A 12,577-nucleotide genomic window follows, 5' to 3' on the forward strand; every position below is an offset into this window, starting at 1 on the left:
GAGAGGTCTGGTGTCTGGACGAGGGTAGCAGTGAGGTGGGGCAGGGCTGGGCAGGTGCCTCCCATGTCCCCGCGGCCAGCCTGGTGGGCCACAGCCCAGTGCCTCCAAAAGCTTCTGTGTGGGGGACTCAGGGTCTGTATCTGGTGGCAGGTGCTGAGGGGACTGGGGGATGCCAGAGGGCCTCACCCAGCACACGCCGAAACTCTGCCACTGCCAGGCAGGTGTGCACGGCCTCTTAGGTCCCCTGCAGGGTCGTGCTTGCCTGGAAGGGCAGTGACTTTCTGCAGACAACGCCCCTTGTTTCTTGTGGGAAGCCTTCATGTCAGGAGTATTCAAGTCCTGTCAGCCAGGAGGGCCTGCACTGACCGCCTAGATGAGCGTGCTCACCACCCCGCCTTGTGTGTCCGACCTGGGGTGCCTGAGCTGTGGGGCCCTGCTCTCTGGAACACAGTGTGGAGGGTGCCCGGGACCCCCAAGCAGGGGGGGCGTCAGCATGCTGCTGATCTAAAGAAGGGGTCCTGTCCCCAGTCAGCCAGAGTGAAGCCCAAGGCCAGCAGGGCGGCTGTTTCCTGAAAGAGCCCTGCCACCTCCTGGCCGGGGTTCACCCCGGCGGCCTTTGACCATCTATCACCTGAGCTGGAGGGCAGCTTAGCGAAGAGCTACTTCGTTCTTCTGCACAACTGAAATTACCTCCTGTGAGACTGAGTAACAGAGCCCGGGAACAGGTGGGAGGCCGGGGCCAGCACTGCAGTAAGATGCGTGCACCCACCTCTCCAGCAAGCAGACGAGCAAGCGAGGTCAGAGCTGCAGTGCCCAGATCTCGTGGCCCAGTGGATCACCAAGACTCAAAGCTGAGTCTGCTCACCAAGTCTCAAAGCTGGGTGCTGAGCCAGGCCCTGGGATGTGTGTCAGGGCCTGGGAGCTGGGGTGGGGGGAGGGGAAGTAGGGCCATCACGACCTGTGGGAACACGGCAGGCAGGGCCATCCTGACCGCAGGGATGGACACAGCGACTCTCTGGGCCTGGAATCCAGTCTCAGCAGGGATGTGGTAGGTCTGTCTGAACACAAAGGTGAGGGCAAGGCAGGCAAAGGGGGACGGGATTCCTGGCAGGGAGTGTCTGGCAGTGTCCCTGGGGACAGAGGAAGCTGCAGGACCAGAAGGAACTGCTGAGTAGGAGGCTCCAGACCAGTGGGGAGGAGCGGGGAGATGGGCGGAGGCCCCCACGTAGGACGGGCTGCAGAGGGGCGTTTCAGCAGGGCCAAGGCAGGAAGAGCCCCAATCCTGTGAGGAGGGGGAGCAGCAGAGATGGGAGCTGCACACTGGCCATTGCTGCAGAGACTCGCGGGGTTTGAGTATTTGCAGGACAAGGGAAACTGTGCATGTGTGCGGGTCCCCAGGAAGCGGTGTCAGGGGTCAGGTGGGCAGGGCAGCGTAGGCAGGACGGTCAGGCCCTGTCACCTCTCCCACACCCAGGGGCCTCAACATGAGGATGGTGGGTGGGCTTGAAGACAGTGCTTCCTGCTCTATTGTTTGTGGAATAAATCTCATGTTCTCTGTCCCCCCAGCCCTCAGCCTTCTGGCAACCAAAACTGCTCTTTTCTTTAAAAAAGAAAAATAAGCAGCCCTTGCCCTTACATTCGAGACCGCTGTTTGTGCTTTGGGTTTCAAGAGGCTGATGAACAGACAATTCCCAGAAAAGAAACACAAATGGCCGGGTACGAAAAGATGTTTAGCCTCACTCCTCATCAAAGAAACATGAATCCAAATTACACTGCGACTCCCTCCCCGCCTTCAGACTGGCAGAGACCTGCAGGGGGAAGCTGCTCTGCCCGCAAAGCCGTGGGGAAGCGGCCCCACCTGCTGCAGGGACGCAGGTGCGGGCCTGAAAGCAGGGCGAGCTGCGCAGCCACCCTTGTGCGTGAGCAAGAGGGTCTCAGGGATGAGAGCGCAAGGCGCAGGGTTGTCACGACACGAAAGGACAGAAGACAACGAGAGGCCACCAGCCGGAGACCCGCGAACACGCACAGGGCACACGAGCATGGAGCCCGCGCACTTGGGGCACATCTATTCCTTGGTTCCGCGCACGGGGCCCAGGAGGTGACACGGATTTGCAGCGTCTCCACGTGGACTGTTGAAGGAACAAGTGAGCAGCACCGTAAACAGCACACATGTTTGTGCTTGTATTGCTGGCTTTTGCACGAGCACTGGCCGCGCTGGTGCGGAAGTTCTGACGAGAACGGCTGAAGGATGGAAGGAAACAGGACAGAGCGGCGTGGGCGTGGGGCGGCTCTGGATGGCCCTCTTCACGTGGTGCTTACTTTTTGGTCTGTAAATACCTCACACACTCAGAAAGTAATTTTCACTTTAAAAATCAAGCGACCTGTTTTGAAAGCAGGAGCTGAACACAAGCTGCCTCTCCTGTCCCACGAACAGGGCCTCGTGTCCAGCGCTTGTCCGGCCCCCGGGTCGCTTGGACGAGGCCTGGCCGGCCCTGCGCGGGGTGAGGGGAGTAGCTTCTGGGCTGAGAGTGAGTAAGAGGAGGGAGGGTGGAGGCTTCAGGACAGGGACAGTCAGGAGAAGAGACCCTGGAAGAGGGAGGAAGAATTCAGAGCTCCCGGAGCCACTCTCCGGGCCTGGCCGGCCCTTCCTCCCTCTGGGGGCCTTGCACCCAGGCGGCCCTTCACCCCGGACCTCTGAGAATTTGGTCGCAGCACTTTTCCTTGGACAGCAGTGCTGCTGAGGTTTTCCTCTTTTCTGACGTTCAGAGCTGCAGTCCTGACGGGTTTTCTGATGTGGAAAACTCCCACCCCCGGGTGGGTCAGAGTTCAGCAGCCCTTGGGGTCCAGGCTGCCCTGGCCTGTCTCCCTCCTCCCTTCTTGGCCGCTGAGCACTGACTTGTACAGGGGAGAAGCAGACAGGCCCTGCAGCGCCGCGGAGTTATTAAAATCATGGCACGTTCAGTACCTTCCCCTGAACACAGCCCTTTAATGTGCCTCATAAATATGCATCAGAGCCCTAATCAGGGCGAGTCATCCTGGGATGCCGTCTGAGCTGCCACCTGGTGCGTCCCTGATTTATATTTTTTCAATGAACTCATCAAAGGATCTGGAGTTTAATCAAAGGCTTCAGAATCTTCTGTGGGGCCAAGTCAAATCACTGTCAGTCCAAAGGAAGGTCTCTAGGGGCATACCCCAGGGCTCAGCCCCACAGAGCATTCTGTAGTTTAAGTGAAGGCATCCAGGCATGAATATCACATCTATCAATTACGCAGAATCCGGGGGGACAGCTGGATACAACAGTCGCTGAATCAAGGGCGTAGCTCCCTCGAGGGAAGAGAGTCACGCACAACCCAAATAACTTACGTGTGAGGGCCAGCAGTTTATTGTACTTGACTAGCGTAGCGTGGTCTTCAAAAGGGGAATGTCACGTGAGTAAGTGCAAAACTGCGAGGCAGGGGGTTGGAGGGGAGGTTCCTGCCCAAAAGGCGTCCGGCCAGGAGGCTGTTGGCCTGCGAAGGTGTTAGTGGCCACACAGCTGCCCTCGGGGATCAGGACTCAGAAGGGACTCCCAGGACAAGTGGGCAGGCCTGGCAGAGGAGGGGCTTCTCCTCAGTTGTAAATGAGGTCACTCTCCAGGCTTTGGGAGTGTCTGTTCTTGCAGACGGTCATGTTGCATCAACCAAGTAAAACTGTAAAAACTGTTTTAAACTGTATGTTTTCAAAACCTGAAAGCCCTTTGATCAAGTGAAATCTTCTCTGGAAGCCCAGCTTATAAACCAGATGAGAGCAGGACAGTTCTTGAAACGGGTGGGGGCCCAGAAACCCATTTCCCCGGGCCCCCCCACAACCACAGGCTCTCGTAGAGGCCTGTGCGGCAGAGCACAGCAATTCCTGGGCGACAGGAGCCAAGTGAGGTGTGTGAGTCAGCGAGGGCCACCACCACCAGGACCACGGCAGGGCTTAAACTCCCGGTTTGACTGCCCATGGCCTGGAGGCTGGCAGTCTGAGGTCAGGGTGTCAGCAGGGCTGGTCCTCCCGAGGCCTCACTCTGCATCTGTGTCCCGATCTCTTCTCTTCAGGACCCTGGTCCCGTTGGACTAGAACCCACCCACTCGACCTCGTATAACCTTCCCTACCCCTTTAAAGGCCCCACACCCAGCACTCACACACCTCAGCTGTATGGTGCAGAATTTTTTGTGTTTTTGTGTTTAAGTTCAAAACAGTTTGTAAATTTGGTGGGTTTTTTGAGCTGTCAGTTTTTTAGAATTATGTTGTTTAATTTCTGAATATTTAGAAATTTCAATTGCTGGTTTGATTTCATTGTGGCCAGAGAACACGCTGAGTACAGTTTCAGCCCTCTGAAATCTACTGGGGCTGGTTTTAGGGCCAGAATAGGTCTGTGTTGGTGGATGTTCTGCTGCTGTTGGTTGGCATGTTCTCTGAATGTCAGATCAAATCGATCGATGGTGCTGCCCCAGTCTTCCGTGTCTGTGTCAGTTTTCTGTTTGCTTGTTCTGTCAGTCACTGAGAACGCTGTTGAGGTTCTGGCTGCCGTAGTGGGTTTGTCCTTCTCACGGCTGTGGTATCTGCTCTTCTCTTTTCAGTTCTGTTGGTTTTTTGCCTCGTGATTTTTGGCTCAGTTATTAGGTGCAGATACGTGTAAGATTGGTAAGTTCTCGTGGGGAACTGGCCCCTTTGTCATTTAGAAATGACCCCGTTTGCCCCTGACAGAGCTCCTTGTTCTGAACTGTGTCTCACATTAATGCAGCAACTGTAGCATTTGTTTTTCGTGATGTCTTTTTTCCATCCTTTTAATCTCTCTCTGTCTTCATATTTAAAGTGATGTTTTAGTAGACAGTTTATATTTATGCCTTTAAAGTCTAGTCTGACAGTCTCCACCTGTTAATATTGGAGTGTTTTGAACATTTACAGTAATGGAATTGGGTTTAAATCTACAGTCTTGGTAATTTTTTCTTCATCCATCCTTTCTCTTTTCTCCCTCTTTTCCAGACTCCTTTGGATTAATGTAGTATTTTTATGTTTCCGTTTTATTGCCTTTTTTGGCTCAAAAGACATACTTCCTTGTTTTCAGATTTTGTGATTGCCTTAGAGTCTGCAATACGTGTCTTTAATTATCGTTGGTAATTAAGTTACCGTGGTGTTAAAAGTGCACGTTATGCCACCTCATGTATTTTGTAAGTGTTTCGTTATGAAGTATGCAGTGTTACCGTCTGCACCCTTTGTGCTGCTGTCGTCATTCGTTTTCCTTCTTCACATGTCATGAAGCCCACAAACTATTTTTGCTTTAAACAATTGATTACTTTAAAGCAATTTTTAAACTAGAGAAAAACAGTCTTTTCATCACTCACATATTTACCATTTCCAGTTACTTTATTTAGATTTGAATTTCCTTTTGGTGTCATCTTCCTTGTGCCTGAGAACTTCCTTCAACGCTTCTTGCAGTCCAGGTGTGTTGGCGGGTGGGGGGTTCCTCCGCAGTGGCATTTCGCCTGCCCCGGTGTCTTCATCTTGCCTGTGGTTTTGAAAGATACTTGCCCTGGCGTGGAGTGCTGGGTGACTTTATTCGTGCAGCGGTTTAAGCGGTGTTGTCGTCTCATGGTCTGCGCTGTTCTTGACGACGTGTCTTTGCTTGATCCTAACTCAGTTCCTCTCTGTGCAGTGTGCCTTCTTTACTCTCTTGCCTCTGCGCTGGTTTTCGGGAGTTTGATGTGTGTTGTATGCATGCTTTTCACCTTCTCTTTGGGACTGCTGAGCCTCTTGTTTTGGTGTATTTGTGGTTTTCATCAAATCTGGAAAATTTGGGTCATTATTTCTTCAGTCTTTTCCTGTCCCTCGTTGTTTTCTAGGGCTTCTGTGGCCAGTCGGTGTCCCACAGCGCACCGATGCTCCCTGACATCTGTTCCCAGTCCTTTTTCCCTGTGTGTTTCATTTCATAGTTTCTACTGCTCCGTCGTCAAGTTCGTGCTCTTTTTAATGGACCCTCGGATCCGCTGCTGGGAGCGTGGGGTGTGTTGTTCTCATCTGTGAGTTTGTGTCTTTTTCAAACCCTCCGTTTCTGTTTCCATCACGTTCTTGCTTTTCTCTCCCTGCACATGTGTGGACAGTGTTTGTAACAGTAGTTTTAATGTTTCTGTGTCCTAACTCTATGCACTGTGTTTTCTCGGGTCTGTCTCTGGTGATTGACTTTAAATCTTGTGATCGTACCTCCGGCGTCTCCGGGTGCTTGCTAACCCTGTATCAGATGTTCTGGGAAGCTGGACATGGGGAGCTGGGTGCTTGTCTTCCTTCAGGTGGTTCTGGCTTTGTTCTCGACTCAGTTAAATCCCTTGGAATCAGCCTTACCTTGAGACTGTTTCTGAGTTTTGTCCAAACAGTTTCATCCCGGAGCTAAATCGGTCTTGTCACTGAGGCCTCTCATTTTGGGAGGTGGCTTCCTGCCTTGTGCGCATGAGAGCATGGCGTCCGCTCCCAGCCGGCCAGCTCTTCACAGTGTGGACTGTTAGGACTCACCAGTGAGCTCAGGGAAGTTGCAGGAATCCTGCAGGAATCAGTGGCACTTCTCTATGTTAACAATGAAACATTTGAAAAAGGAATTTAAAAAGTCTCCCACCCACAGCAGCATCAAAACAATGAGACACTCAGGAACAAGTCTGACCAAGAAGGTGAAGGGGGGTGGGCTGGAAGAAGGGGTCAAAAGGTACAAGTTTCAAGTTATGAGTTAAACAGACACCCGGGACGTTGGCTGTGATTAACATAGTTCCCACTGCAGTGTCAGACACGGGCGCTGTTAGGAGATTAAACCCTGAGAGTTCTCGTCACAAGGGAAAAAAGTGTTTTCCCCCTTTTTCTTTCTTTTTTTTTTTTTCTGTTATATTTCTGTGAGATTATGGATGTTAACTGAACTCACTGTGGTGATTATTTCCTTTGAAAGTCAAATCATTATGCTGTACACGGTGCTGTGTGCCAATTACACACATAGATCAGGGGAACAAAACAGCCCAGAAACAAACGGCTGCATTTACACTCGGCTGACATTCAGCCCAGCAGGGAGAGGACAGTCCGCCGACACACGCCGTCGGGAAAACTGGATGACCTCATGCAGGAAAGTGAAACTGGACCCCTGTCCTACCCGACTCACAAAAATTAACTTGAGATGGATTAAAGACTTAACATGAGACCTGATACCATAAAGCTTCTAGTAGGAAATGTAGGGAAGAAGCTGCCTGACGTGGGTCTTGCAGTGATTCTTGGATATGACACCAAAAATACCAGAAACAAAAGAAAAAATTAGCTAGTGTGACGACAGCAAACTAAAAAGTTTCTGTGTAGCAAAGGAACCAATCAACAAAATGAAAAGACAACCTACAGAATGGAAGAAAATATTTGACAACCGTATATCTGATAAGGTGTTAATATCCAAAAACATATAAATAATTCCTATAACTTAGTAACAAAAAAAATTTGGCTTTAAAAATGGGGAGCAGAACTAAACACATTTTTCCAAAGAAGACCCACAGATGCCCTCTGTGAGCTGTTACCTCACACCTGCCAGAAGGGCTGTCGTCAAAAAGATAAGAAATGACAAGTGCTGGCAAGGACGTGGAGAGCAGGGCGCTTCCTGCACTTTTGGTGGGAATGTGAATGGTGCAGTCCCTGTGGAGAACAGTGTTGGAGGTTCCTCAAAAAATTTTAAACAGAACTGTCACATGATCCAGCGAAAATGGAACTCTCAGTGATCCAGCAATTCCACGCCTGGGCATAAATACAAAGGAGATGAAAAGAGGGTACTGAAGAGACATCTGCACCCACATATTCACCGCAGCACTGCCGACAACAGCCAGGATACGGGAACAGCCTGCATGTCCATCATGTGTAAACGGACAAAGACGTGTGTGTATGCACGGTGGACTATTACGCAGCCTTGAGAAGGAAGGAAATCCTGTCATTTGCAACAACATGGATTGACCTTGAGGGAGGTAAGTCAGACGTAGAAAGACAAATACTGTATGATCTCACTTATATAAAAAGCTGAACTTGTAACAGGAGACATTAGAGTGGTGGTCACCAGGGGCTGCAGCGCTGTGAGGACTGGGGAGACGCTGTTTTAGGGCACAAACTTGAGATGAATACACGAATCAGTCCTGGAAGCAGCGTGCAGCGTGGTGGTTAGAGGACAGCACTGTGTTATGGACTTCAGAGTCCCTGAGATGAGACGTCAGGTGTTCCTGCCACAGAGAGGAGGTGACAGTCATGGGAGGTAATAGGAGTGACAGCAACTGTCATACATCAGCCCATCAGATCAGCACACTGAGTACCTTACACTTACGTGGTGTCATGTGTCCATTAAACATGTGCTTAATATGTCATATCTCAGTAAAAGTAAATTCAAAGAATAGACTAAAAATGAAAAACCATATGATCATTTCGATAGATGCAGAGAGAGCATTTGACAAAATCCAGATCCAGTTCCGGACTGAAAAAAACAAAACCACTCCCTCAGACTGTGGAGTCCGCCTCAGGACCTCGCAGCCCCACTGCTGATGCCGTTAGCAGTGACACAGTGAAGACTCCGCTCCTCTGGCCGCCTCACCCCTGACTCCACACAGCCGAGGGCCCGAAAGGCCTAACCCTGACCTCGCCCATGCTCGGGGCTCCTGTGTGCTCCAGTATCTGGCCAGCCCGGTGTCTGGCCCTGGGATACAGCGGTGACTCTGGCCAGCAAGCTCCCTGCCCTGCACGGCTGCTTCCAGAAGGGCATCAGATGCTCCAACCAGAGCGGCCGCAGGAAGGAAGCTGATGTTTCCTGGGAGACGGGGCAGGAGCAGCCTCATGAGCCCGGGGCGGGAGGGACCAAGGCAGGGAGGTGTGGGGCTGGGGACGCCACAGTTGGGGGCTGTGCTCCAAAGGCCGCTCTGGCCTCTGTAGGGGGACGGGTCAGCGAGGGCAGAGGGGAGCCAGGGGGTGTGCACTGCCTAGGGCCGGCTGAGGACACAGTGGCCACTGAGCCCGGCTCCCCTGTACCTGTGTCCTCTGATGTGGCTCCTCCCAGAGAGGTGGCCCCGCAGCCTGACCTGCCCTGGGCCTGCGGAAGCCTGGCTCCCTGCCACCTGCTCCTGGGACCCCTGCCACTGCACGAGAGCGGGCTCGTGGTCTCCAGGACGGGGGCAGGGCACGGGGAGCAACCGAGCTTTGTCGCCTGTCCTGGGTCCACAGAGCTGTCTCGCCCACCTGGAGTCTCATGGGGAATAATTACTTGAAGCCATATTTGGGGGGGAGTTATTACTCAGGAACAGCACTGCTGCCCCTCTGCCTGTTGATCTACCTAGAAAAGTTTTCTGTGCGCCTCCCGTCTGCCTATGACCATATCTTGCTGTCATCTGGGGCACCCAGCGACCTCACTGCTGAGAAACCCAGGTTCCCCATCCGTGCTTCCCTCTGGGCGCTTCGCTCCTTACTTGAAAGCGCCTCTCTTCTCTCTGGCTGCCGTCCTGGCCTGGCCCTAGTGCTGCTCTGGGATCTGGGGGCACCTTTCATCTCTGTCCACATGTGTCCCCACATGATCTCAACCCCAAGACCGCCAGCCCCATCTGCAGACCCTCCTCTCCCCCACCTCCCTCCCAGAAGCCTGCGGCCTTCTGGGCCTATCTTGGCCCTCCAGGCATCTCCATTTCCTTCCCCAGATCTGCATCTGCTCCTGGCTTCCCTGTCCCTGGTCACAGCACCACCAAGTGTCCAGGTCCGAGCCAGAAGCAATTTCTTGTCCTGCCAGGCGACCCCTACTCCTGCCTCCTGGAACCTCCCCACCGCCCTCCTCACCCTCCCCCCAGCTCTCTTCCCTCTACCCCACCCACCCCTGTCATCTCCACCACCTGAAGCTGCACCCTCCACTCCACCTACAGTCCAGTCCACCCCTCTCACTCAGGCAGAGGGACTTCTTCCTAACTCTCAGGTCTGGTGGAGTCACACCCTCACTCAGACTCCTCCCACTGCCCTCGGTGGGATCTCCCCCAGCCCTGGCTCGGGCCCTACCCTGTGCAGGTCAGGAAGCAGTCTGGGCAGCACATCCGTCCTCTCTCCCGGCTGATCGAGCATCCTTAAGGTCTTGATACAGTGTCAGTTCCTCTGGAGAGACTGTGCCCCGACCCTGTCAGGTCCAGGGTGAACCATTTGTGAACTTCACTGTGCCCTGGGCTTCTCCACCTCTGAACCCTGGACGTGGGGCAGAGCCACAATGATGTCTGCACACAGACATGGAGAAGAAAAAATGATTATAGGACCTGTTTCCTATGTGTGCTTGTTTAAATATGTGCTCTGCCAAATTAAAAAACAACAAGCATTGTAAGCTTTTTGGTAAAAACACATTCACAGAAGCTGTGGCAGGTAATTTCTCAAGCCATAAGAAGGCTTATGGGGGAGCAGGGAGAGATGTGTACTAGGAATTAAGGATGAGCCAGTTATCCTTAGTGGACACTAAATTGAACTCTGAGCTTCCTAGCAGCCAAAGCAAAAAGGGAAGGTGTAGGGGAGCTCCAGAGGTCCTACTGGCTTATAAAGGAAGTCAGAGCCTGATTCTTTGCAGAAACAAACTGCTTATGGAGATGAAAATGGAGATAAGAACTATTTGACTGCCATGTAGACAGTTAGGAACTTACTGGAGAGTAGTATCACCTACAAGTCTGTGTTTGCCCAGAAGTTTGTGAATCCAGCTGCCTCCTCACCAAACACGAAAGAAAGATTCGGGCTCCATGGCCATGGGGTCAGGGCCAGAACCAGCTTCCTGGGGGCCGTGATGCCCTGCAGTCAGAAGCACCTCGATGTGGAGGGTTTTTGAGAAAAGAATCAAAGAACCGAGGTCCAGCTGAGCAGCTGCACAGTCTACAATAACATCCCAATTTTCTTTGGGAAAAAAATTTAAATGGAGAAAAGGCTGACCCTCCTTCACAGGGGTGGGAGAGAGGGCTGTGTGAAGCATGGGGGTCTTGCAGAGTGACGTCTGTCCTGTGGCCCCAGGGACGTTCAGTGCCTCCTGTAGGGACTTGCGGCCCTCCAGCTCCGAGTCAGAGGCAGACCCTGGCTCAGAGGAGGGAGGCCAAGGCCCAGGTCAGTTCTTCTGAGGATAAGTAAGTCGAACTGTAGGGGAGCCTGCCGGGCCTGCTCAGACCTCGTGCACCTGCTGCGTAAGAGGCAGCGCTGTGCTGGCTGCCGCGCACCCGCACCTGCCCTGCGCGCGGTAGGACGGGCCTTCCCACACTTCGCGGTGTGTCGATTTTCTCTTTCCTGTAGATTCTTACTTCTTTTCTGTTTAGAGAAGACTTTTCAATAAGATCTAAATTTAAAAAAAAAAAAAAACCTTTTAGGATAGGTTCAGTATTGCTGTATTCTTTTAGTTTTTGCTTGTCTGAGAACTTTCTCTCTCCTTCTGTTTCAAATGATAATCTTTCTGGGTAGAATATGCTATGTTGCAAGTGTTTTCCTTTTCAAGACTTTGACTGTATCTTACCACTCCCTTCTGGCCAGCAATGTTTATTGAGAAATCAGCTCAAAGCGTTAAGGCTGTTCCCTTGTATGTGACTGTTTTTCTCCTGCTGCCTTTGGAAGCTTCTCATTAACTTTCCCTGTTTTAATTATAATATGTCTTGTTGTGGGTCTGTTTGGGTGCATCTTCCTTTAGGGACCCTCTGTGCTTCTCATACCTGGGTCTGTTTCCTTCTTTAGGTTTGGGAAGTTCTCAGCCACAATTTCTTTAAATACATTTTCAGTCCCCTTTTCTCTTTCTCCTGGGGTCCCTATTATGCTTGGATTGTCACACTTTCTGTTATCTGGTAGGTCCTGTGTCTTGCTTTCATTTTTTTTTTTTCATTTGTCTTTCTGTCTCCTGTTCTGATTGGGTGATTTCCAGTATTTTATCTTTCACATCACTTTTTTGTTCTTTTGCACTATTTAGTTTGCTGCTGTCTGTAGCTTAGCTTTTATCACAGCAAATGAGTTTTCTGATTTTGTCTGGCCCCCCTTCATAGCTTCTGGTTCCTTTTTACGGCCACCTGCATTTCTGCTGATAGACTTTCTTCATTCCTGAAGTATTTTTATTGCCTCCTGTTTGAATTTGGTCTCTAGTAGATGGAGAGTTCTGTTCCATTGTTCGTTCTTCCAAGGGATTTCTCTTCCATTAATTGGGAGTAGTTCCTCTTCTTCTTCATTTTACTTATTTCTCTATATGAGTTTGGGAGTAACAGTTAACTACTCTGGTCCTGAAGGGGATGCTTTTATATGGGAGTCCCTGTGTAGTCGGCGTGCATCTAATATTTTTGTCACAGGGACTGTTTCTAGTGTGGATGGCTGCCACGTCTTTCCTCCACGTGTGCTGGCTGTTATCCCCTTGATCGGGGGGTGTGACTGGTGTTGGGGGGCCCAGAGCCCACACTGGCTGTCGAGCGGGGCCTCCGCTTTGCTCTGTGGTTGTCACAGCCCTGTCGGGGCCCCGTCTGCTCCCCTGTTGTTGGAGTAGAAGCCCCCTCCTCCGTTTCTGTACTGTGGTGTGAGGCAGGCAGGACTGGAG

The 12,577-nt window shown here is 51.7% G+C and overlaps 1 protein-coding gene across 1 annotated transcript in view; it reads right to left on the reverse strand.

Moving 5' to 3' along the window:
• Positions 1-10,968: 10,968 nt before the first annotated feature.
• SEPTIN10 (septin 10) overlaps positions 10,969-12,577 on the reverse strand; it is a 53,284-nt gene continuing 51,675 nt past the window's right edge. The window contains exon 11 of the mRNA XM_032493687.1: positions 10,969-11,347. Within this exon, the coding sequence (XP_032349578.1) occupies positions 11,338-11,347 (10 nt within the window). The 3' untranslated portion in view covers positions 10,969-11,337. The remainder of the gene's footprint in view (positions 11,348-12,577) is intronic.

The sequence above is a fragment of the Camelus ferus genome, chromosome 12 (assembly GCF_009834535.1).
Source record: "Camelus ferus isolate YT-003-E chromosome 12, BCGSAC_Cfer_1.0, whole genome shotgun sequence".
Classification (NCBI taxonomy): Eukaryota; Metazoa; Chordata; class Mammalia; order Artiodactyla; family Camelidae; genus Camelus; species Camelus ferus.